Below are 26835 nucleotides of genomic sequence, written 5' to 3'. Positions count from 1 at the left end.
TATACACAGGGAACGTGTTCAATATGTACAGTAATATACATACACATACAATATTCAATCTGGAATATACCTCATTATCTGACTATTAACAAAATATGTCTGGTTTGTTGTGTGTTGTTTAGTTTAGTTTCCTCCATGCTCTCCCTCCCCCTCTCTTGCTCTCCCTCCCTCCAGCGCTATTTGTCTATGCCTGTATGGGAAACAGTCCAAGCCTCTCCCAGTCTCCCTCCCTCCCAGAGCAGGTTAAGCCACTTTTCTGTCTACCTTTGCTCTGGCCCCGCCCTTCTCTGCCACTTCCTGGTCACCTGGACCAGCTTCCAGATGTTAGCAGCCGGCTCTGGGTCATCACAGCACATCCACAAAACTCTGACTCTGTTCTGTCCTGTTCTCTATCCCAGAATTCCCCCAAGACCGGCAGCAACCGAACATTTTCTTACTGAACTCCACCAGCCAATCAACAGGTTCTGTGACCGGGACATTTCCTTACTGAACTCCACCAGCCAATCAACAGGTATTGTGTTCACCTGCAGTTCATACTCTCTCCCTCCCTCCATTCCCCCTCTCCCTCTATGGCTCTTTGACAGATCTAGAGTTACACCCTTTCCTAAGTATTACCTGACCAGGTGAAGCCGCTTTGCCTGAAGTGAACGTTGCTCTGTGAGTTCTGTGAGTACTACAACAAACTCTGTGATCAGAATGTATGACTGCTACCTATCTACACAGCTCTGACGGTTAACAGTAAGTAGAAGAAGTCTACTTGACAGTTTGTCTATTGTCTCATACTTCTGTTTGTGTATTTGCATCCATGAAAGTAATATTGAATGCTGTTTGCAGTGTGTGTGTGTGTGTGTGTGTGTGTGTGTGTGTGTGTGTGTGTGTGTGTGTGTGTGTGTGTGTGTGTGTGTAGTGTGTGTGTGTGTGTCAGACATGTTCTCTTCCCTATAATTTTCCTGTCTCTGTAAGTGTCTGTACAGTAACTTATCCATATTATCTGTTTTGAGCCTCTGAGTGTAACTCTGTTCTGATCCAGACAGACTGAGCCATTAGAGCGACTCCATTCAGCTCATTGGTTGCCTGCTTCTCTCCTGTCCTCTGAGCTCTGCTGTTCCAGACAGTAGAATTAATGGACAGGGTGTAGAGACGGCATTGATTACCATAGTCTGTGTTTTAATCTTAAATCATGTTTGATAGATTTCTGGATCTGGGAAGCTTATTTGCTAATATCTAATTGTTTGTTTAAGTGTGGTATTAGAAGTCATGGTACACACAGTGCCCTCTAGGCTGGAGCTCCTTAGAGCTCAACCACCTGGCTGGATAATGATGAACCAATTACTTTCCTACAGTACGCATATTACATAACTAGCACACATTATGTTAAATAGTCTAACCTTCATGAACTGACTTTAGGGGGGTTACTCTCTAGGTTTCTTCCTAGGTTTTGGCCTTTCTAGGGAGTTTTTCCTAGCCACCATGCTTCTACACCTGCATTGCTTGCTGTTTGGGGTTTTAGGCTGGGTTTCTGTACAGCACTTTGAGATATCAGCTGATGTACGAAGGGCTATATAAATAAATTTGATTTGATTTGATTTGGGTAACACAAAGGTTGCATGTTCGATTCTCATCAAGGACAACTTTAGCATTTTAGTTACTTAGAAACTTTGCAACTACTTACTAATTTGCAGCTACTTAGCAGGTTAGCTAAACCTTCCACTAACCTTAACCCTAACCTTAACCCCGAACCCTAACCCCTAGCCTAGGTAATGCTAGCTGCCTAGCTAATGCTAGCATTAGCTACCTAGCCACCTTGCTAATGTTAGCCACAACGTATTGCAAATTCATAACATATTGTACAAATTGCAATTTGTAACATATCATATGAATTGTAATTAGTAACAAAATATCCTAAAATGGATGATGGACATCCACAAATTAATACATACCATATGTAACATATCATACAAATGGAGAGAGACAAATTATATGTTTACTATGTTATGTCTACCCCTTAGTCCAGGTTGATACACTTGATATGGGTACACACATCAATATTACGCAAAAACTAAACCATGTGTGAAGTGTAGGGTTGCAAAAAAAAAACTTTGAATAAATTCCCTGTTTCCCCCCAAAATTCCCAGAATCAGTAGGGAATGAGCAGGAAATCTGGGATCTTCCAACCAGGATTTCTGGAAAAACAGGGAATTTATTGAAAGTTCCCGGAATTATGCAACCCTAGTGAAGTATGTGGTTGTGTTGACAGAGGGTGTTGACAGGAAGTGTTGACAGGTGGTGTTCACAATGTATTGACTGGGTATGTTGACAGGCTGTTGACATAGTATGTTGAAAGAATGTGTTGACAGATGGTGTTGACAGGGTTGTGACAGAAAGTGTTGACAGGTTGTGTAGATAGGATTTGTCAGTGGTTCTCAAACTAGGGGTCGCGACCCCACGTTGGGTCGCCTGATATGAAAATTGAGGGAGATTTTCAAAATCCTGAAAAAACTAAATATATACAAAAGAATGTATATATTATAATATCGTCTTAGTAACTCAAAATCATTGTAATGTGGCTAACCTTAAAAATCGAAATGAAAATTATTCAAATCTAAAATATCAAATTCAACCAGAGAGAGCCCTTAGATCATGGGAAACATTATTGTTGCACTTGAATCATTCCCACGGTGAATGGCTAGGCCTGCTACGCTATGAAACCAAACACTATTGCAGAGACTGATATTACTGGCCACAATTGATATAGTTAAAACAATGGCAGAGGCACAGAAACCCACATCAATATTTTTGTCAGATATTCATGCTATTGCTAGCAATCAAGAGGAAACTGACTGAACAACTCGAAAACTCCCCAGTTTATGATCTCCAATGGACGATAGCTGTGAGGGCCGAGATGCCCATGCATTGACTTTTGTTCGCTATAGATGTTGGACATGCTATTCAGGTGGACATATTGTTCTGTTTCTCGATTCCTGAACTTGAAACAGCACAGGGGATGTTCAGTGTGCTGTGTGGCTATATTTACAAAAAACAGATTCCATGGGACTGAATGGTGTGCTTTTGCACAGATGAGGCTCCAGCAGGCAGGACTCTGTACTCCATATGGAGTCATTGTATGGTACACCGAGAGCAACTGGAGGCAAAAGTTCTGAGTACAGATCTCAGACATATACTGCAGCAGGCAACTTCGATTGTAAGCTACATCAAACCACATCCACTGCACACACGCCTGGTTGCAAAATGATGTGGAGATATGTGATCAGAACATGGCAATGTTCTATTTCACAACAAGGCTTGTTGGTTATCGAGGGGGAGAGTTGGAAAGATGTTTCGCACTGAGAGAGGAGCTGTTGTCATTCACAATGGATGTAAAAAAAAAACTGGTTGACTTTTTGTGTAATGAAAAGAAAATGTGTTTCCGTGCTTATGTCATAGATATATTTGGGAAAGTGAACGGACTGAATGCAAGCATACAAGGGAAATACAAAACCATTCTACAGATGAGTGGCCGAATCAGTGGATTCAGAGGAAATCATTCTTATTGGAGAGAGAGTCTTTCAAAAGCCAACTATGCCCCCATAGCCGTGCATGTTTCTAACAGACAATCAGAAATACTGTTAGAATGTTTTCAATTGTGACTGCCATCGCCCCAAATAACAAAGTCAACATTAGCTGTTAATTACATTTTTTTATACATGGTTGGGTTTGCGAAAAATTTCTGATATCAAAATGGTGTCCTGGGCTAAAAAAGTTTGGGAACCCCTTGAGTATGTTGACAGGGTGTGTTGACAGGGTGTGTTGACGGGGTGTGTTGACGGGTTGTGTTGACAGGGTGTGTTGACAGGGTGTGTTGACGGGGTGTGTTGACGGGGTGTGTTGACGGGGTGTGTTGACAGGGTGTGTTGACAGGGTGTGTTGACGGGGTGTGTTGACGGGGTGTGTTGACAGGGTATGTTGACAGGGTATGTTGACAGGGTGTGTTGACAGGGTGTGTTGACGGGGTATGTTGACGGGGTGTGTTGACGGGGTGTGTTGACGGGGTGTGTTGACGGGGTGTGTTGGGGTGTGTTGACGGGGTGTGTTGACGGGGTGTGTTGACGGGTTGTGTTGACGGGGTGTGTTGACGGGGTGTGTTGACGGGGTGTGTTGACGGGGTGTGTTGACGGGGTGTGTTGACGGGGTGTGTGTTCATGTGTTCATGGTGTCTTGTTCTCAGTGTGAATATAATTGATATTGTCCTTGTATCTTATCTTATTCCCATTTTCTCTCTCTGTACAATTGCCTTGTTTGACCTACAGTCTCCTTGTGTGTCCCTTAACCTCAACATGTCATGATTATCTGCAGTGTGACACATTAATTATTCATTTGACTGTTTATTAAAAATCAGCTTTATGATCACCGGATTTCATCATGGGGCACAAGTGGGTTTCTATGTTATTACCCACAGTGCCCCTCTCTGGTATTGCTGCTCTGAGCATGTGTGTTTGGTGGAGTAACACAGGGCTGTGGAATGCTCTGCCTGTGACGAACATGTCGGAACAGCCCTGCCTGCCTGGCTCAGACAACACACTGAACCTACCGGCCTGGGAACCTGCAGGGCCAGGCATAACATACCATACTCTGGCTATGTGAGCTGTTAACTCCTTGAAGAACCAGGCATAGGTTAGTAGAGAAGCAGTACAGTAAATGGGACCTTCATTATGTCCACTGTAGCATGCACATTGCACTCATGCTGTTCCATTCCACATGACATACACATAGTTACATGTCACAGGATACTCTGACCCCCATGTGCTGTATATGTCTACAGTTTGTTTCTGCGTGGGTGAGGGACAGGGTGTGTTTTTTTATGGAACTGTAATTGGTGTGCTTTTGAAAGGTTTAGATTTGTCAGGTCAACGCAGGTTTTTGTGGATTAGTGTCACTGCCGTTTGTTGTGCTAGCAGGATGTGCATTAGCTGCATTAGTTTACATTATCATAGGAGTATGGGACAAATTTACAGAGCTACACACTGGTATACTGCAGACATTAAAATGCTGACATTAAAATGCTGACAGTAACACACAACTTGTCAAAAGGTTGTTTTTCAACCAGAGCCATAAGGAAAAGAGCTGAGTGAGCACTGGGTTGTATCATTACTAACTCATCAACTCACACTGTATCACACGGTCATTGGAGATACACACTGACCAATGTGTGTGTGAGACTTTGTGCATTGGATGATTGTCTGCGTAATGTGTACGGTATGTGAGCCGTTTGTATTCATGAGTCATTGGATTAAGTCTCGTATGAGTGGTTCTGGCCTCCGTCTACATTAAATGGTTTCCTTATGCCATCGTTCATCGTCTTTCCTCCCTGAATGTTGGGCAAAGGTTACCCTGGTTACACAAAGGACTTGTCTCTAGAAAATGGATGATTTAATTAAACATGGTGTGAACAAAAGCCAATGAAGGAAGTCCAATCAAACTGATTATTTTAGAAAAGCTGAGGCTTAATTTCTCTTTCTTATTAATCATGTAGGCCTGGTTATTGGACGGCTGGTGAGGTGGGCTTTAGCCTGGTCATGTTTCAGCCTGTCATGGCCGTCAGCTGTGTGTCACTCTCTATTTCCCTTCAGAGCAGGTTAGAGCAGAGTGGGTTGGAGCTCCCCGGGGGTGGTTCTGTGACGCCATGTTGTCACTCTGAGGATTAACACTGAGATAATGATCTCTGGGAGGTGTTCCCCGGGCACGGGTGTGTCTCCTCTGAGTGCTTTGTTGCGTGTGTGTGCCGGCATGCATGCGTATGTGTGTGTATGTGTGTACTGCAGAGGACTCTGTGAATGATTGTTCTGCTGCCGTTGTCTGTATAGACTACACATATATTAAACATGTATACATTCTGTTCTCGCTATCCTCACATCTTAACTCTATATCATACTTCTTCTTAACCTGCGTCTTCCTGAGAGAGTGAAAGAGTGAGAGAGAGACAGACAGACAGAGAGTCTGTCTGTCTGTCTGTCTGTCTGTCTGTCTGTCTGTCTGTCTGTCTGTCTGTCTGTCTGTCTGTCTGTCTGTCTGTCTGAGGTAGAGACATATAGAGGTAGAGACATATAGAGGTAGAGACATATAGAGGTAGAGACATATAGAGGTAGAGACATATAGAGGTAGAGACATATAGAGGTAGAGACATATAGAGGTAGAGACATATAGAGGTAGAGACATATAGAGGTAGAGACATATAGAGGTAGAGACAGAGAGAGCTAAACACAAAGAGCAAAACATCAGCATCAGGAGCCTGAGGAATGAGAAAAGTCCAAACTCTACCCTCTAATCTTAGTTTGACTGGATTCGGTGTACAGACATAAACCTTTAAAGCTGTACATCTCTCTCTCTCTCTCTCTCTCTCTCTCTCTTTAAAGCTGATGTACAGCTTTAAAGGTTTCTGTCTGTACACTGCTCCAGTCAAACTCAGATTAGAGGGTAGTTTGGACTTTTCTCATTCCTCAGACTCCTGGCGCTGATGTCTCTTTGTGTTTAGCTCTCTCTGTCTCTCCCTCTATCTGTCTCTGCCTCTCTCTGTCTCTCCATCTCGCTGTCTCTCCCTCTCTCTGTCTCTACCTCTCTCAGTCTCTCCCTCTCTCTGTCTCTCCCTCTCTCTGTCTCTCCCTCTCTCTGTCTCTCCCTCTCTCTCTCTCTTCCTCTCTCTGTCTCTTCCTCTCTCTGTCTCTCCCTCTCTCTGTCTCTCTCCCTCTCTCTCTCTGTCTCTCTCTGTCTCTCCCTCTCTCTGTCTCTCCCTCTCTCTGTCTCTCCCTCTCTCTGTCTCTCCCTCTCTCTGTCTCTACCTCTCTCTGTCTCTCCCTCTCTCTGTCTCTCCCTCTCTCTGTCTCTCCCTCTCTCTCTCTTCCTCTCTCTGTCTTTGTCTCTCTCCCTCTCTCTGTCTCTCCCTGTCTCTCTCTCTCAATTCAATTCAATTCAATGGGCTTTATTGGCATGGGAAACATATGTTAACATTGCCAAAGCAAGTGAGGTAGGTAATATACAAAAGTGAAATAAACAATAAAAATTAACAGTAAACATTACACATACAGAAGTTTCAAAACAATAAAGACATTACAAATGTCATATTATATATATATATACAGTGTTGTAACAATGTACAAATAGTTAAAGTACACAAGGGAAAATAAATAAGCATAAATATGGGTTGTATTTACAATGGTGTTTGTTCTTCACTGCTTGCCCTTTTTTTGTGGCAACAGGTCACAAATCTTGCTGCTGTGATGGCACACTGTGGAATTTCACCCGGTAGATATGGGAGTTTATCAAAATTGGATTTGTTTTCAAATTCTTTGTGGATCTGTGTAATCTGAGCGAAATATGTATCTCTAATATGGTCATACGTTGGACAGGAGTTTAGGAAGTGCAGCTCAGTTTCCACCTCATTTTGTGGGCAGTGTGCACATAGTCTGTCTTCTCTTGAGAGCCAGGTCTGTCTACGGCGGTCTTTCTCAATAGCAAGGCTATGCTCACTAAGTCTGTACATACTCTCTCTCCCTCTCTCTGTCTCTACCTCTCTGTCTCTCCCCCTCTCTGTCTCTCCCTCTCTCTGTCTCTCCCTCTCTCTGGCTCTCCCTCTATCTGTCTCTACCTCTCTCTCTCTTCATCTCTCTGTCTCTCCCTCTCTCTCCCTCTCCCTCTCTCTCCCTCTCTCTGTCTCTCCCTCTCTCTGTCTCTCCCTCTCTCTGTCTCTCCCTCTCTCTGTCTCTCCCTCTATCTGTCTCTACCTCTCTCTCTCTTCCTCTCCCTCTCTCCGTCTCTCTCTGTCTCTCCCTCTCTCTGTCTCTCCCTCTCTGTCTCTCCCTCCCTCCCGCTCTCTCTCTCTCTGTCTCTGTCTCTCCCTCTCTCTGTCTATCCCTCTCTCTGTCTCTCCCTCTCTCTGTCTGTTTTGAGGTGAAAGCTTCCCCTCCCGAGAGAGTGAAGAAGAGCAAGACATGGCTGGTCTTCTCCATAGCCGGTACCAGAGAGTAGCAGGATAAAATAGTCACTTCATCACAGCGGCCCACCGCGGGAGCATTGGGCCAGGTCGCAGTTGTAAATGAGAACTTGTTCTCAACTAGCCTACCTGGTTAAATAAAGGTGAAATAAATAAAATAAATAAAAAACGCGGGAGCTCCAGCTTTGTTATAGTCTGGTTCAGCTTGCTGTTATTACCACAGTCCTCCTCCCAGACACACACAGCAAACAGACAGAACTCACAACTGTTATTTAGGCTAAGGCCTGTGTGTGTGTTTACAACTAGCTGATGTGTACTCTGTCCATGTTTATGTGCGAGTATGTATGTCTGGGTGTGTACAGTATAGGCACGTGTGGGCATGTCTATGTTTGTGGGCATGCCTGTTATTTTATTTTTTATTTCACCTTTATTTAACCAGGTAGGCTAGTTGAGAACAAGTTTTCATTTGCAACTGCGACCTGGCCAAGATAAAGCAAAGTAGTTCGACACATACAACAACACAGAGTTACACATGGAATTAACAAAACATACAGTCAATAATACAGTAGAAAAAATAAAACAAAGTCTATATACAGTGATTGCAAATTAGGTCATATAAGGGAGTTAAGGCAATAAATAGGCCATGGTGGCGAAGTAATTACAATATGGCAATTAAACACTGGAATGATAGATGTTCAAAAGATGGATGTGCAAGTAGAGATACTGTGGTGCAAAAGGAGCAAAATAAATAAATACAGTATGGGGATGAGGTAGATAGATGGGCTGTATACAGATGGGCTATGAACAGGTGCAGTGATCTGTGAGCTGCTCTGACAGCTGGTTCTTAAAGCTAGTTAGTGTACAGTATGTGCACCATTTACAGTCATTGGTGTGGACGTGTGTATGTGCTTCAGCTCAGGTACTGAATGACCTCTATGACAGTCAGGTATATCCCATTTGGAATGCTATGGAGCGCGTCATGGAAACTGTCTCAGTACCTGCTGGGTTCTCACATGACCGCCAACCACACACACAGATGGAGAGGTGTACTATAGGTTATAGAGGACATCACACACTATAGAAAAGGTTCTCTCTTATATGACATACTTAGTTCTTGATTAGTCTATGTCCATTACAGTACCCTACATTGATGCTCAGTGAATTAAAACCCAATAAGGTTAGTTGATGTCAGTCAATGTCCTGTCAGATTATAACATCATCAGCCAAAGCGATGACCAGTCAGGAGTTGCTTCAGAAAAATGGGCCATAAGGGTGCCAAAAAGATGGCTGTTGCCAGGGTGACGTAGTCCTTGGATGCCAGTCGTCTCTGCCCATCTGTTCAGGACGGTGTGCCAGGGGAAACCGCCTGTCTCAGAGTTGACGTAGTGATACTACAGTCCCAACCTACCTCTCGTGAACAAGGCATACTGTTTAAATGTAGACACAGTGTACTTGCAGAGATATTTGAAACGGTATATATTTCAGATGTAGGATCATGTCACGTTGTATAAATGATTGGAGACATGCGCAGGAATATGTAATAGAGGGTTTTTAATACAACATGCAAAGGCACGGGGATGAAGCCCAAAACAAACATGTTTACAAAAACACAGGGATGTAACCCAAACAAAAGAGCGAGGTAAAACCGCTAATAAATACAAGGGACGAGACCCGCAATACACTATACATGAGACGAGACCCGTAATAACAATACATGAGACGAGACCCGTAATAACAATACATGAGACGACCCGACCATGAGACGAGACCCGTAACAATACATGAGACGAGACCCGCAATACACTATACATGAGACGAGATCCGTAATAACAATACATGAGACGAGACCCGTAATAACAATACATGAGACGAGACCCGTAATAACAATACATGAGACGAGACCCGCAATACACTATACATGAGACGAGACCCGTAATACACTATACATGAGACGAGACCCGTAATAACAATACATGAGACGAGACCCGTAATAACAATACATGAGACGAGACCCGCAATACACTATACATGAGACGAGACCCGTAATAACAATACATGAGACGAGACCCGTAATAACAATACATGAGACGAGACCCGTAATAACAATACATGAGACGAGACCCGCAATACACTATACATGAGACGAGATCCGTAATAACAATACATGAGACGAGACCCGTAATAACAATACATGAGACGAGACCCGTAATAACAATACATGAGACGAGACCCGCAATACACTATACATGAGACGAGATCCGTAATAACAATACATGAGACGAGACCCGTAATAACAATACATGAAACGAGACCCGTAAGAACAATACATGAGACGAGACCCGTAAGAACAATACATGAGACAAGACCCGTAATAACTATACATGAGACGAGACCCGTAAGAACAATACATGAGACGAGACCCGTAAGAACAATACACGAGACGAGACCCGTAAGAACAATACATGAGACGAGACCCGTAAGAACAATACGTGAGACGAGACCCGTAATAACAATACGTGAGACGAGACCCGTAATAACAATACGTGAGACGAGACCCGTAAGAACAATACATGAGTCGAGACCCGTAATAACAATACATGAGACGAGACCCGTAAGAACAAGTGCACAATAATACATGGGACGAGACCCGTAATAACGAGTACACAATACATGCAGCACGAAAGCCGAAACAGCAAAGCACAGGTACTCACAAGACCAAAGGATATGGGAACAATAACCGACAAGACAATAGTGAACAGAAGGCACATACAGTGGGGAGAACAACTATTTGATACACTGCCGATTTTGCAGGTTTTCCTACTTACATAGCATGTACATGTCTGTCATTTTTATCATAGGTACACTTCAACTGTGAGAGACGGAATCTAAAACAAAAATCCAGAAAAACACATTGTATGATTTTTAAGTAATTAATTGGCATTTTATTGCATGACATAAGTATTTGATACATCAGAAAAGCAAAACTTAATATTTGGTACAGAAACCTTTGTTTGCAATTACAGAGATCATACGTTTCCTGTAGTTCTTGACTAGGTTTGCACACACTGCAGCAGGGATTTTGGCCCACTCTTCCATACAGACCTTCTCCAGATCCTTCAGGTTTCGGGGCTGTCGCTGGGCAATACGGACTTTCAGCTCCCTCCAAAGATTTTCTATTGGGTTCAGGTCTGGAGACTGGCTAGGCCACTCCAGGACCTTGAGATGCTTCTTACGGAGCCACTCCTTAGTTACCCTGGCTGTGTGTTTCGGGTCGTTGTCATGCTGGAAGACCCAGCCCCGACCCATTTTCAATGCTCTTACTGAGGGAAGGAGGTTGTTGGCCAAGATCTCGCGATACATGGCCCCATCCATCCTCCCCTCAATACGGTGCAGATGTCCTGTCCCCTTTGCAGAAAAGCATCCCCAAAGAATGATGTTTCCACTTCCATGCTTCACGGTTGGGATGGTGTTCTTGGGGTTGTACTCATCCTTCTTCTTCCTCCAAACACGGTGAGTGGAGTTTAGACCAAAAAGCTCTATTTTTGTCTCATCAGACCACATGACCTTCTCCCATTCCTCCTCTGGATCATCCAGATGGTCATTGGCAAACTTCAGACGGGCCTGGACATGTGCTGGCTTGAGCAGGGGGACCTTGCTTGCGCTGCAGGATTTTAATCCATGACGGCGTTGTGTGTTACTCATGGTTTTCTTTGAGACTGTGGTCCCAGCTCTCTTCAGGTCATTGACCAGTCCTGCTGTGTAGTTCTGGGCTGATCCCTCACCTTCCTCATTATTATTGATGCCCCACAAGGTGAGATCTTGCATGGAGCCTCAGACCGAGGGTGATTGACCGTCATCTTGACCGTCATCTTGACCGTCATCTTGAATTTTCTAATAATTGCGCCAACAGTTGTTGCCTTCTCACCAAGCTGCTTGCCTATTGTCCTGTAGCCCATCCCAGCTTTGTGCAGGTCTACAATTTTATCCCTGATGTCCTTACACAGCTCTCTGTTCTTGGCCATTGTGGAGAGGTTGGAGTCTGTTTGATAATGAGTGGAGAGCAGGAGGGCTTCTTAAAGAAAAACGAACAGGTCTGTGAGAGCCGGAATTCTTACTGGTTGGTAGGTGATCAAATACTTATGTCATGCAATAAAATGCAAATTAATTACTTAAAAATCATACAATGTGATTTTCTGGATTTTTGTTTTAGATTCCGTCTCTCACAGTTGAAGTGTACCTATGATAAAAAATTACAGACCTCTTCTACATGCTTTGTAAGTAGGAAAACCTGCAAAATCGGCAGTGTTTCAAATACTTGTTCTCCCCACTGTAAATACAACTACTAATCAGGGGAATTGGAATCAGGTCTGCGTAATGAGACAGTTCAGTGATGCCTAGAGGACGGTGACGTAGACCTCTGGAACTGGTGCACGGAATGAGCAGCAGTACCGGGGGAATCCGTGGGAGATCTTAATTTAAGCCAGTTTGCTACAACAGGAAAATGATTCTGCAGCAATGGGAAATGGGATTATTATGTGGATTATAATGAATGGACATATTCTTCAGGGGTTGATACATTTTTAATGTCAGACATTTTAAAGTGGAAATCACAAACAAGAATATTCTCAGCAAAGAGTGATCAAATTACAGTCCTGCGTCTGTATGTCCCACACGGTACACATGGATTGAATCTGAATAGCTGCAGACAGTAAAGTGTGTGCCATAGATTATTTCTCTCTCTGTGTGTTTGGTGTTGGGATAAGGAGTATTGATGTTTCTGTAGCAAGAGAGAAAATGAGTTTCTCAGTAGTTGGATATCAGTCTTCTCTGCCAGAAGAGAAACATCTACATCAAAAGGAGTGAAATGAGAAAAGAGACATTAGTTCTGATGCTATTCTCACAGTGGCTGGATTGCTGCTAGGTATTTCACTGCTTTGTGTGTGTGTGTGTGTGTGTGTGTGGGTGGGTGGGTGCCTTCCTTCCTTCCTTCCTTCCTTCCTTCCTTCCTTCCTTCCTTCCTTCCTTCCTTCCTTCCTTCCTCCCTTCCTTAATATGCAACACCAAGTTATCTAGCTCATCTCACAGAATACTAAGATTATGAACAGCTTCCAGCTGGAAACAATATCAATGCCGCTCTCTGTCTCTCTATACAGCTCCATGGAACTCTACATTCAGTGAAACTCACCTGATCCCCCACAGCACCAAACCAAGCCTCCCTCGGCCAAACTTAGCCCTGCCCTCTTCATGAGTAGCCAGGAGGAGGTGCATGAGATTGCCATGGCAATGGAGATGGCATCATCACCCCCACCACAACCACCCCCACCACGACCACCACCACCTGCCATGATTGGCTACGGCGGCCTGGAGTCACCTCCCCCTGACCTGTGCCAGACTTGCGGCCAGAGACACCTGATAGAGGAGAACCATGAGTACCTGTACCAAGACAAGGTGGACGATGACCTGATGTGTCATATCTGTCTGCAGCCACTCATCAGGCCGCTGGACACGCCCTGCGGACACACCTACTGCCAGGAGTGTCTGACCAGCTTCCTGCTGGAGAGTGACTTCTGCCCCGTGGACCGCACCCATCTCATGCTGCAGAACTGCCGCAAGTCCAGCCTGCTGGTGCACAAGCTACTGGACAAGCTGGCCGTGGCCTGCCCCTTCTCTGACCACTGCACCGATACACTGCCCCGAGGAGAGTTGGGGGCTCACATCAAGAATAGGTAGGTTCAGTACCCCAACACACCCTAACCCACTATGGACTGGAATAACATTTCTACTGTAATAACATATTACCCCAACACACCCTAACACAATATCTACTGTAATAACATTTACCCCAACACACCCTAACACAATATCTACTGTAATAACATTTACCCCAACACACCCTAACACAATATCTACTGTAATAACATTTACCCCAACACACCCTAACACAATATCTACTGTAATAACATATGACCCCAACTCACCCTAACACAATATCTACTGTAATAACATATGACCCCAACACACCCTAACACAATATCTATTGTAATAACATTTACCCCAACACACCCTAACACAATATCTACTGTAATAACATATGACCCCAACACACCCCAACACAATGTCTACTGTAATAACATATTACCCTAACACACCTTAGCCCACTGCACTGAAACCCTGCCTCAAGGAGAGATGGAGGCTCACATCAAGAACAGGTAGCAGAAACACTGAAAACCACAACATGCATTTACACACTTGAAGAGGAGGCTACCCCTACACACATTTACCCACAATCTACTGTAAGAGCAGAGAGACTTCCTCACCCACTGTATACACAGAGTGACTACACTGTATGTTTTCCTAAATATGGTTAGATATTGCAGCCCCCATAATAACTGCTGCATGTGTGTTTTTGTGTTCTGGTCTCCTCATCTGCTCCTCTCTCTCAGGGCTCATAATGTTGTTGTGATAAAACTGTGTTGACCTCCAGTTAACATACACACCGAACATCCCTATTGTCTCCCTCCCCTCCAGTCCCAGGGGGAGAGAGTACACTTCCTCACCCTGGCTCTTTCATCTGAACCAGCCGAGCTCCTCTGTTTACATTTCATTAAATAGCCAGAGGTTTGACTACTCGTTGTTCAGTGTCTGGGCTCCTCTCTTCATTAGCGCTCGTTAACACTCTGTTAGCCCAGAGGCCTGGGAGATAATTACAAGTGCATCTCCATAGCTATGCACTGCTACTGTACAACAATGTGTTTCCCATTGAACTGAATATTGATAGTGATTGCATAACCTCTATCTCCTGATACTGCAATCCCCTCAAAGTTTACCACCTTTCTCTTCCCTTCTTCTCCCCCATATTCATCCTCTGGTGTCCTGGGTCTCCCACTAACTTCTCCCTCCTCCCTTTTTCTCTCTCTATCTCTCCCTAGGCTCCCAGGTTTCCTCTCCATTTCGTTCATGGTGTGTGAGTGTTGTATTGCGGTGTGTGGAGGTGATGTGATGTGAGTGGGCCAGGGGTCTCTGGGGACCAGCTCCTTTCTTGGATAGTCAGGAGGAGTCAGGAGGCGTTATTTATCTGTGGAGGGGAGAGGCTACATCCTAGGGGGAAGACAAGAGGCACTCTGGCTTGACTGGGGATGCCCATCCAGCCTGATTCACACTCTTCATAAGGTCATACTGGTAGTTGAACTTTGGTCCTGTCTGCTTGTGGTTCTGGTTGTGCGTTTTCGGTTCGGTGTTTGTGGTTGTGTTTGCGATCCAGTAATTGTGGTTGTGTCCTTGTGGTCATGCAGAATTGCAAGTATGTGTTATGCTTATGATGCAGTGTATAATGTTGTAAGTCATTAGGTATGTGTTTATGAGCAGGTGTTTATAGCCTGTGTTTTGCTTACAAATCATTTTACAGTGAGTTTTCCATGAAAGTTAATCAAGTGCCTTTCCCAGTGAAAATATGTGAACTATTTGTACTTTAGAGTGTGTGTAGTTGCAATGATTGTGTTTAGATTCTGCTGCTATTCTCTTTTTATTATCTATGCATAGTCACTTTAACTCTACATCAATTACCTCAAGTAACCGGTGCCCCTGCATTGACTCTGTATCAGTATCCCCCTGTATATAGCCTCCACATTGACTCTGTATCAGTATCCCCCTGTATATAGCCTCCACATTGACTCTGTATCAGTATCCCCCTGTATATAGCCTCCACATTGACTCTGTATAGTATCCCCCTGCCTCCACATTGACTCTGTATCAGTATCCCCCTGTATATAGCCTCCACATTGACTCTGTATCAGTACCCCCTGTATATAGCCTCCACATTGACTCTGTATCAGTACCCCCTGTATATAGCCTCCACATTGACTCTGCAGTCCCCCTGTATATAGCCTATCTGTATCAGTACCCCCTGTATATAGCCTCCACATTGACTCTGCATCAGTATCCCCCTGTATATAGCCTCCACATTGACTCTGTATCAGTATCCCCCCTGTATATAGCCTCCACATTGACTCTGTATCAGTACCCCCTGTATATAGCTCCACATTGACTCTGTATCAGTATCCCCTGTATATAGCCTCCACATTGACTCTGTATCAGTACCCCCCCTGTATATAGCCTCCACATTGACTCTGTACCAGTACCCCCTGTATAGAGCCTCCACATTGACTCTGTATCAGTACCCCCTGTATATAGTCTCCACATTGACTCTGTAGTATCCCCCTGGTACCCCCTGTATATAGCCTCCACATTGACTCTGTATCAGTACCCCCTGTATATAGCCTCCATATTGACTCTGTATCAGTACCCCCTGTATATAGCCTCCACATTGACTCTGTACCGGTACCCCCTGTATAGAGCCTCCACATTGACTCTGTATCAGTACCCCCTGTATATAGTCTCCACATTGACTCTGTACCGGTACCCCCTGTATATAGCCTCCACATGGACTCTGTATCAGTACCCCCTGTATATAGCCTCCATATTGACTCTGTATCAGTACCCCCTGTATATAGTCTCCACATTGACTCTGTACCGGTACCCCCTGTATATAGCCTCCATATTGACTCTGTATCAGTACCCCCCTGTATATAGCCTCCACATTGACTCTGTATCAGTATCCCCCTGTATATAGCCTCCACATTGACTCTGTATCAGTACCCCCTGTATATAGCCTCCACATTGACTCTGTATCAGTACCCCCTGTATATAGCCTCCATATTGACTCTGTATCAGTACCCCCTGTATATAGCCTCCACATTGACTCTGTATCAGTACCCCCTGTATATAGCCTCCACATTGACTCTGTATCAGTATCCCCCTGTATATAGCCTCCACATTGACTCTGTATCAGTACCCCCTGTATATAGCCTCCACATTGACTCTGTATCAGTACCCCCCTGTATATAGCCTCCACATTGACTCTGTATCAGTACCCCCTGTATATAGCCTCCACATTGACTCTGTATCAGTATCCCCCTGTATATAGCCTCCACATTGACTCTGTATCAGTACCCCCTGTATATAGCCTCCACATTGACTCTGTATCAGTACCCCCTTGTATATAGCCTCCACATTGACTCTGTATCAGTACCCCCCTGTATATAGCCTCCACATTGTTATTTTACTGCTGCTCTTGAATTATTTGTTACTTTTAGTTTATATTTTTTACTTATCTATTTTTTACTTAACACATATTTTCTTAAAACTGCATTGTTTGTTAAGGGCTTGTAAGTAAGCATTTCACTGTTGTATTCGGCTCATGTGACAAATAACATTTGACTTGATTTGATTATTGTATTTGTCCGTTCATATTTTGGACAGGCCATTGGGTTGTTAGCTTGTCAAGGCAGGTGTGCATTGATTCCTCCCATGTTTGGTGGTGCTATGCCTGTAGCCTGGGTTGTCATGCCTCTCAGTATAAATACACACTGTTTGGGGAGTGCTGCTGTCTACGTAATGTGGGATTGGAGAAGGATTTGTCTAAATTCAGATTACCCTGCAAAAGTCAAGTAAAAAACTTTGTCAAAGCATGTAATAAACAGAAAGTTACAAATCCCTTTGCGTGCTGATGCATTTTGTGAGTTGAGTATTGGTGAGATTTAGGTCATTGTTTTGTGTTCATACATGGTGAGAATCCCAAAAAGTACCCAGTAGAGTCCACTATGGGCCCTGGTCAGAAGTAGTGCACTACAAAGGGAATAGGGTGCAATTTGGGACACAATGGTGACCCTGTGGACATGAAAATAGATTTGATTCTATTCTGTCAATATGGATATCCAATGCCAGAGGATGTGTGCTTGAATGCTTGGCTCTGTGTGCATGTGTATGTACTGAATACTAACGTGCAGGCCTGTGTGTTTGTGTTGTGTATGTACTGAATGCTTACGTGCAGGCCTGTGTGTTTGTGTTGTGTACATACTGAATGCTTACGTGCAGGCCTGTGTGTTTGTGTTGTGTACGTACTGAATGCTAACTTAAACTGACCGCGCGTTTTTGTTGTGTATGTACTGAATGCTAACGTGCAGGCCTGTGTGTTTGTGTTGTGTATGTACTGGATACTTATGTGCAGGCCTGTGTGTTTTTGTTGTGTATGTACTGAATGCTTACGTGCAGGCCTGTGTGTTTGTGTTGTGTATGTACTGGATGCTTACGTGCAGGCCTGTGTGTTTTTGTTGTGTATGTACTGAATGTTAACGTAAAAGCCTGTGTGTTTGTGTTGTGTATGTACTGAATGCTTACGTGCAGGCCTGTGTGTTTTTGTTGTGTATGTACTGAATGCTTACGTGCAGGCCTGTGTGTTTTTGTTGTGTATGTACTGAATGCTTACGTGCAGGCCTGTGTGTTTGTGTTGTGTATGTACTGAACGCTAACGTGCAGGCCTGTGTGTTTGTGTTGTGTATGTACTGAATGCTAACATAAAAGCCTGTGTGTTTGTGTTGTGTATGTACTGAATACTTACATGCAGGCCTGTGTCTTTGTGTTGTGTGTATGTACTGAATGCTTACGTGCAGGCCTGTGTGGTTGTGTTGTGTGTGTACTGAATGCTAACGTGCATGCCTGTGTGGTTGCGTTGTGTGTATACTGAATGCTAACGTGCAGGCCTGTGTGTTTGTGTTGTGTTTGTGTTGTGTATGTACTGAATACTTACATGCAGGCCTGTGTCTTTGTGTTGTGTGTATGTACTGAATGCTTACATGCAGGCCTTTGTGGTTGTGTTGTGTATGTACTGAATGCTTACGTGCAGGCCTGTGTGGTTGTGTTGTGTGTGTACTGAATGCTAACGTAAAAGCCTGTGTGTTTGTGTTGTGTATGTACTGAATGCTAACATGGAGACCTATGTGTTTGTGTTGTCCACGTACTGAATGCTAACTTAAACTGACCGCGCGTTTGTGTTGTGTATGTACTGAATGCTAACGTGCATGCCTGTTGGTTTGTGTTGTGTATGTACTGGATGCTTACGTGCAGGCCTGTGTGTTTGTGTTGTGTGTATACTGCATGCTAACGTGCAGGCCTGTGTGTTTGTGTTGTGTTTGTGTTGTGTATGTACTGAATACTTACATGCAGGCCTGTGTCTTTGTGTTGTGTGTATGTACTGAATGCTTACGTGCAGGCCTTTGTGGTTGTGTTGTGTATGTACTGAATGCTTACGTGCAGGCCTGTGTGGTTGTGTTGTGTGTGTACTGAATGCTAACGTAAAAGCCTGTGTGTTTGTGTTGTGTATGTACTGAATACTTACGTGCAGGACTGTGTCTTTGTGTTGTGTATGCACTGAATGCTAACGTGCATGCCTGTGTGGTTGCGTTGTTTATGTACTGAATGCTAACATGCAGGCCTGTTTGTTTCTGTTGTGTATGTACTGAATGCTAACGTAAAAGCCTGTGTGTTTGTGTTGTGTATGTACTGAATACTTACTTGCAGGCCTGTGTCTTGGTGTTGTGTATGCACTGAATGCTTATGTGCATGCCTGTGTGGTTGCGTTGTTTATGTACTGAATGCTTACGTCCAGGCCTGTGTGTTTGTGTTGTGTGTGTACTGAATGCTAACGTAGAAGCCTGTGTGTTTGTGTTGTGTATGTACTGAATGCTTACGTGCAGGCCTGTGTGGTTGTGTTGTGTATGTACTGAATACTTACGTGCAGGCATGTGTCTTTGTGTTGTGTGTATGTACTGAATACTTACATGCAGGCATGTGTCTTTGTGTTGTGTGTATGTACTGATTGCTAACGTGCAGGTCTGTGCGTTTGTGTTGTGTATGTACTGAATACTTACGTGCAGGCCTGTGTGTTTTTGTTGTGCATGTACTGAATGCCTACGTGCAGGCCTGTGTGGTTGTGTTGTGTATGTACTGAATGCTTATCTGCAGGCCTGTGTGTTTTTGTTGTGCATGTACTGAATGCCTATGTGCAGGCCTGTGTGGTTGTGTTGTGTATGTACTGAATGCTTATCTGCAGGCCTGTGTGTTTGTGTTGTGTATGTACTGAATACTTACGTGCAGGCCTGTTTGTTTGTGTCGTGTATGTACTGAATGCTTACATGCAGGCCTGTGTGTTTGTGTTGTGCATGTACTGAATGCTTACGTGCAGGCCTGTGTGGTTGTGTTGTGTATGTACTGAATGCTAACGTTAAAGCCTGTGTGTTTGTGTTGTGTATGTACTGAATGCTAACGTAAATGCCTGTGTGTTTGTGTTGTGCATGTACTGAATTCTTATGCGCAGGCCTGTGTGGTGGTGTTGTTTATGTACTGAATGCTAACGTGCATGCCTGTGTGTTTGTGTTGTGCATGTACTGAATTCTTATGTGCAGGCCTGTTTGTTTGTGTTGTGTATGTACAGAATGCTAACGTAAATGCCTGTGTGTTTGTGTTGTGTATGTACTGAATACTTACGTGCAGGCCTGTGTGTTTGTGTCGTGTGTATGCACTTAATGCTTACGTGCAGGCCTGTTTGGTTCTGTTGTGTATGTTCTGATTGCTAACTTGCATGCCTGTGTGGTTATGTTGTGTATGTACTGAATGCTAACATAAATGCCTGTTTGTTTGTGTTGTGTATGTACTGAATGCTAATGTAAATGCCTGTGTGGTTGTGTTGTGTATGTACTGGATACTTACGTGCAGGCCTGTGTGTTTGTGTTGTGTATGTACTGAATGCTAACGTGCATGCCTGTGTGGTTGTGTTGTTTATGTACTGAATACTTACGTGCAGGCCTGTGTGTTTGTGTTGTGTATGTACTGAATGCTTACGTGCAGGCCTGTGTGTTTGTGTTGTGTGTGTACTGAATGCTTACGTGCAGGCCTGTGTGGTTGTGTTGTGTATGTACTGAATGCTTATGTGCAGGCCTGTGTGTTTGTGTTGTGTATGTACTGAATACTTACGTGCTGGCCTGTGTGTTTGTGTCGTGTATGTACTGGATACTTACGTGCTGGCCTGTGTGTTTGTGTTGTTTATGTACTGAATGCTTACGTGCAGGCCTGTGTGTTTGTGTTGTGTGTGTACTGAATGCTTACGAATGCAGGCCTGTGTGTTTGTGTTGTGTATGTACTGGATGCTTACGTGCAGGCCTGTGTGTTTGCGTTGTTTATGTACTGAATGCTTACGTGCAGGCCTGTGTGTTTGTGTTGTGTATGTGTGAGCATAAGGTAAGTCCACCTGGCTATAAGCCAGATGGCTGTTCTCCGCTCTCTGAACTCTACAGTGACAGGTGGCCGTCCTGTCCCTGACCCTACCGACCTTGCTGGCCCTGTTACTTCCTTATGTCACATTGTGTTGTCCTGACGATGGCCTGTCATAGGCTCTCATACATTCTGCTCATACATTTCCTGCCAGCCTGTGGCCTTGTGTGGTACACACTGCTTACACACCGCAGCCAAGCACATACAACTAAACACACACACACCAGCTCATACAACTCTACCCCTAACACACAGCACCCACACATGTCTCTCATATTTACCCATCAAATATTCATTGGGATGGGCTATTTACACCAGTTAAGTGCCTTACACGGTTCCAGACAAGACAGCACTACACTGAGACTTACTCATCCTTCAGGTTCCCTAACCACTACTAACCACTACTAACCACTACCACAGTGAGGAGAGGAGAGGAGCTGTTAGATAGGCCTGCTGTAGAGAGACGGGGACAAGAGAGAGAAAACAAAGATGAACAGAAGAGAGCAAGAGAGGATAGAGGATAGCTTTAAAGGAGAGAATCAATGTGGGACAGAGTGGTAATGAAATATAGTGGGAGAGGAATTGAGAGGAGGGAGAGATGGAGAGATAGAAAGGAGATAAATGAGGGAAGCTGCAAGCTTGAAGTGTTACTTGATAACATGAGTGGAGATCTAAGTTCTCTAACCACCATCGGTCAGTCACTCTCTCAGGCGCTCTATTTAGAGCTGAAGAGAGGGATGACAGAGAAGAGGGAGATGAGAGGAGAGAGAGGGGCAGAGAAAGAGGAGAGATGAGAGAGATGAAAAGAGAGGACAAGATGAAAAGAGAGAGCTCTACCTATCCAGCCCTGTAAACACTCAAAACAAAAACAGTCTGCTTCATTTGCATGTCTTCTGTCTGCTAGCTCTGTGACCAACCCTTATACAACCTTAAGGTGCCCAACGTTATTAATCAATACAGCCCCCCATGACCTCCTGCAGGTTAGCGTCTCCCGTCATGAATCTTGTTCTGGAGGCAGCTCTGCAGAGTTGTCACCTAACCCTAACCTTAACCCTAACCTTACCACACTGCTAACCATAATGCCTAACCCTATCCTTCAATTTAGGTAACTTTTACAATATAGCCAATTTTTACAATACACCACATGGCCAAAAGTATTTGAGAAACACACTAAAGGTTATTAGGTACACTATATATACAAAAGTATGTGGACACCCCTTCAAATGAGTGGATTCTGCTATTTCAGCCACACTGCTGACAGGTGTATAAAATCGAGCACACAGCCATGCAATCATATTGCAAACATTGGCAGTAGAATGGCCTTACTGAAGAGCTCAGTGACTTTCAACGTGGCACTGTTATAGAACTCCACCTATCCAACAAGTCAGTTCGCCAAATTTCTGCCCTGCTAGAGCTGCCCAGGTCAACTGTAAGTGCTGTTATTGTGAAGTGGAAATGTCTAGGAGCAACAACGGCTCAGCCGCGAAGTAGTAGCCACACAAGCTCACAGAATGGACCGCCAAGGGCAGAAAAATCGTCTGTCCTCAGTTGCAACCCTCACTACCGAGTTCCAAACTGTCTCTGGAAGCAACGTCAGCACAATAAATGTTCGTCGGGAGCTTCATGAAATGGTTTTCATGAAGCTCACAAGACTAAGATCTCCATTCTCAATGCCAAGCCTCGGCTGGAGTGGTGTAAAGCTCTCCGTCATTGGACTCTGGAGTAGTGGAGTGATGTATCACGCTTCACCATCTGGCAGTCAGACGGACAAATTTGGGTTTGGCGGATGCCAGGAGAACGCTACCTGCCCGAATGAATAGTGCCAACTTTAAAGTTTGGTGGAGGAGGAATAATGGTCTGGGGCTGTTTTTCATGGTTCGGGCTTGGCCCCTTAGTTCCAGTGAAGGTAAATCTCAATGTCACGTTCAGAGTCAGGTTGGAGACCTGAGCCCACTCCTCGTGCTTACTGGAAGAAGCACCGTACTGGTCAGGCACCGTGTTATGCGGTCAAGCGCACGGTGTCACCAATATGCACTCATAGCCCGGTGGGCTATAGGCCAGCCCCCCGCAAGTGCCATGCGAGAGTGGGCGTCCAGCAAGGGCGTGTTGTGCTGGCCCAGTGTGTTTGGTCTCCAGTACACTGTACTATCCTGCGCCGGCTCTGCGTGCTGTGTCTCCGAGGCACTGGGAGGGTGCAGTGCGTCCTATGCCTGCGCTCCGCCCGTGCCGGGCAAATGTGGGTATTGAGCCTAAGGGAGAGGTGCGAGTGGTATGCACCAGATCTCCAGTGCTCACCCACAGCCCAGTTCAACCTGTGCCTACACTCTGGATGGTCCGGGCTAAAATGGTGATCCAGCCGGGAGGAGTGGTGCCAAGGCTGCGCACCAGGGCTCCAGTGCTCCCCCACAGCCCGGTCCATCCGGTGCCTCCTCCAAGCACCAGGCCTCCTGTAGGTCTCCCCAGCTTGGTGGGTCCTGTGGCAGCCCCACGTACCAGGCTCTCTCTCCGTCTCCTCCCTCCAGAGCCGCCCGTCTGTCCTGAGCTGCCAGAGCCGCCAGTCTGTCCTGAGCTGCCAGAGCCGCCCGTCTGTCCTGAGCTGCCAGAGCCGCCTGTCTGTCCTGAGCTGCCAGAGCCGCCCGTCTGTCAGGAGCTGCCAGAGCCGCCACCGCGGACAGACGCCCACCCAGACCCTCCCCTATCGGTTCAGGTTTTGTGGCCGGAGTCCGCACCTTTGGGGGGGGGGTTGCTGTCAGGTTCTGACCTTAGTTCCTTTGTTATGTCTTTGTTTTAGGTTGGTCAGGGCGTGAGTTGGGGTGGGTAGTCTATGTTCTTTTTTCTATGTGTTTGGCCTAGTATGGTTCTCAATCAGAGGCAGGTGTCGTTCGTTGTCTCTGATTGAGAATCATACTTAGGTAGCCTGCTTTCCCCATTTTGGTTGTGGGTGTTTAATTTTCTGTTTAGTGTTTTCTGCACCTTACAGGACTACAGTTTCAGCTTCATTTTTTTTGTTTATTCACGTTGTTGTTTTTTGTATTTCAGTGTTCAGCTAAATAAATCATGAACACGTACCACGCTGCGCTTTGGTCCACACCTTCTTCCATCTACGAAACCAGTAAGGCCCTTTCCTGTTTCAGCATGACAATGCTCCTGTGCACAAATGAAATTTGAGTTGGCAGCAGCCACTCAATGTTAGTGATGACTGTTTTACAGTCTGATAGCCTTGAGATAGAAGCTGTTTTTCAGTCTCTCGGTCCCAGCTTTGATGCACCTGTGCTGACTTCGCCTTCTGGATGATAGCGGGGTGAACAGGCAGTGGCTCGGGTGGTTGTTGTCCTTAATGATAATTTTGGCCTTCCTGTGACATCGGGTGTTGTAGGTGTCCTGGAGGGCAGGTAGTTTTCCCCCGGAGATGCGTTGTGCAGACCTCACTACCCTCTGGAGAGCCTTACGGTTGTGGGCGGAGCAGTTGCCATACCAGGCGGTGATACAGCCCGACAGGATGCTCTCGATTGTGCATCAGTAAAGGTTTGTGAGTGTTTTTGGTGACAAACTAAAGGTTGAAGAGGCACTGTTCGTCACTACGCTGTCTGTGTGGGTGGACCATTTCAGTTTGTCCATGATGTGTACCCAGCAGAATTTAAAACTTTCCACCTTCTCCACTACTGTCCCGTCGATGTGGATAGGGGGGTGCTCCCTCTGCTGTTTCCTGAAGTCCACGATCATCTCCTTTGTTTTGTTGATGTTGAGTGTGAGGTTGTTTTCCTGACACAACACTCCGAGGGCCCTCACCTCCTCCCTGTAGGACATCTCGTCGTTGTTGGTAATCAAACCTACCACTGTAGTGTCATCTGCAAACTTGATGATTGAGTTGGAGGCGTGCATGGACACACAGTCATGGGTGAACAGGGAGTACAGGAGAGGGCTGAGAACGCACCTTTGTGGGGCCCCAGTGTTGAGGATCAGCAGGGTGGAGATGTTGTTTCCTACCCTCACCACCTGGGGGCGGCCCGTCAGGAAGTCCAGGATCCAGTTACACAGGGCGGGGTCGAGACCCAGGGTCTCGAGCTTAATGTCGAGTTTGGAGAGTACTATGGTGTTGAATGCTGAGCTGTAGTCGATGAACAGCTTTCCTACATAGGTATTCCTCTTATCCAGATGGGTTAGGGCAGTGTGCAGTGTGATTACAAGGTCCATACAGAAATGGTTAGTTGAGGTCGGTGTTGAAGAACTAGACTGGCCTGCACACAGCCCTGACCTCAACCACATCGAACACTTTTGGGATGAATTGGAACGCCGATTGCGAGCCAAACCTAAATCGCCCAACATCAGTGCCCGACCTCACTAATGCTCTTGTATCTGAATGGAAGCAAGTCCCTGCAGCAATGTTCCAACATCTAGTGGAAAACCTCCCCAGAAGAGTGGCAAAGGGGGGACCAACTCCTTATTAATATTAGGCCATGATTTTGTAATGAGATATTCGACGAGCAGTTATTCGACTTTTGGCCATGTAGTGTAAATGTCAACCTGCTGACCTTCTTACCCATACCCAGCCCAATGTCAGTCACTGTGTACTGTTAATCAGCCCCTAAACAATGCTTAGTTAATCAGGTGTAGATGATGATTTGGGGGAGTTGTTTTTGTTTTGTTGTTGCCTAAAGGTATTAGCATGCTTCAGTTTGGCTGGCGCCTAGCCGAAGTGGTCTAGCCGAATGATACTACCTTAAAAGACGCTTGAAAAATTAGAAAAAAAGCTGCAATAGTACGGTTGTAACGGCTGTTGGAAGGAGAGGACCAAGGTGCAGCGTGGTATGTGTCCATATTTATTTAATGAACACTGAAATCACAAAAATAACAAAGCGAATGACCGAAACAGTTATGGCTGGTGCAGACACACAACAGAAAACAACTACCCACAACTCAAGGGTGAAACCAGGCTGCCTAAGTATGGTTGTCTCATAAAATGCCCACCCCAACTCACGCCCTGACCAACCTAAAATAGAAACATAAAAAAAGGAACTAAGGTCAGGACGTGACAGTATCCCCCCAAAGGTGCGGACTCCGGCCGCAAAACCTAAACCCATAGGGGAGGGTCTGGGTGGGCATCTGTCCGCGGTGGTGGCTCTGGCGTGGGACGTGGACCCCACTCCACCTTAGTCTGAGCCCACTTAGGTGGCGCCTTTGGAGCGGCGACCCTCGCCTCCGTCCCCGGACTGGGGACCCTTTCAGCGGGCCCTGAATAGACGGGAGACTCTGGCAGCGCCGGAGTGAAGGGTGACTCTGGCAGCGCCGGAGTTAAGGGCGGCTCTGGCAGCTCCTGACTGACGGGCGGCTCTGGCAGCTCCTGACTGACAGGCGGCTCTGGCAGCTCCTGACTGACGGGCGGCTCTGGCAGCTCCTGACTGACGGGCGGCTCTGGTGGCTCCGGACAGGAGGGGGGCTCTGGAAGCGCTGGACAGGCGGGAGCACCTGGAGGGAGGAGACGGAGAGACAGACTGGTGCGTGGGGCTGCCACAGGAGGCCTGGTGCATGGAGGAGGCACCGGATGGACTGGGCCGTGGATGCACACTGGAGGTCTCGAGCACCGAGCCTGCACATCCTGTCCTGGCTGGATACCCCCTGTAGCCCGGCGGGTGGAACAGACCGCACTGGACTGTACTGGCGAACCGGGGACACCGTGCGTAGGGCTG

The 26835-nt window shown here is 45.6% G+C and overlaps 1 protein-coding gene across 6 annotated transcripts in view; it reads left to right on the top strand.

Moving 5' to 3' along the window:
• The first annotated feature begins 298 nt into the window (after positions 1–298).
• Positions 299–26835, top strand: part of LOC112251130 (E3 ubiquitin-protein ligase LNX) — a 74987-nt gene continuing 48450 nt past the window's right edge. The window contains exons 1-2 of one of the 6 annotated variants that reach the window (XM_024421888.2): positions 299–461; positions 13138–13710. In XM_024421888.2, the coding sequence (XP_024277656.1) occupies positions 13229–13710 (482 nt within the window). In that variant the 5' untranslated portion in view covers positions 299–461; positions 13138–13228. Of the gene's footprint in view, positions 512–565; positions 739–4171; positions 4672–13137; positions 13711–26835 lie in introns of those variants that run through there. The other 5 variants (XM_024421886.2, XM_024421889.2, XM_024421884.2 and 2 more) reach the window with 5 other exon arrangements.

This window comes from Oncorhynchus tshawytscha, linkage group LG05, assembly GCF_018296145.1.
Source record: "Oncorhynchus tshawytscha isolate Ot180627B linkage group LG05, Otsh_v2.0, whole genome shotgun sequence".
Taxonomy (NCBI): domain Eukaryota; kingdom Metazoa; phylum Chordata; class Actinopteri; order Salmoniformes; family Salmonidae; genus Oncorhynchus; species Oncorhynchus tshawytscha.
This window is presented reverse-complemented; position numbering and strand designations above follow the sequence as displayed.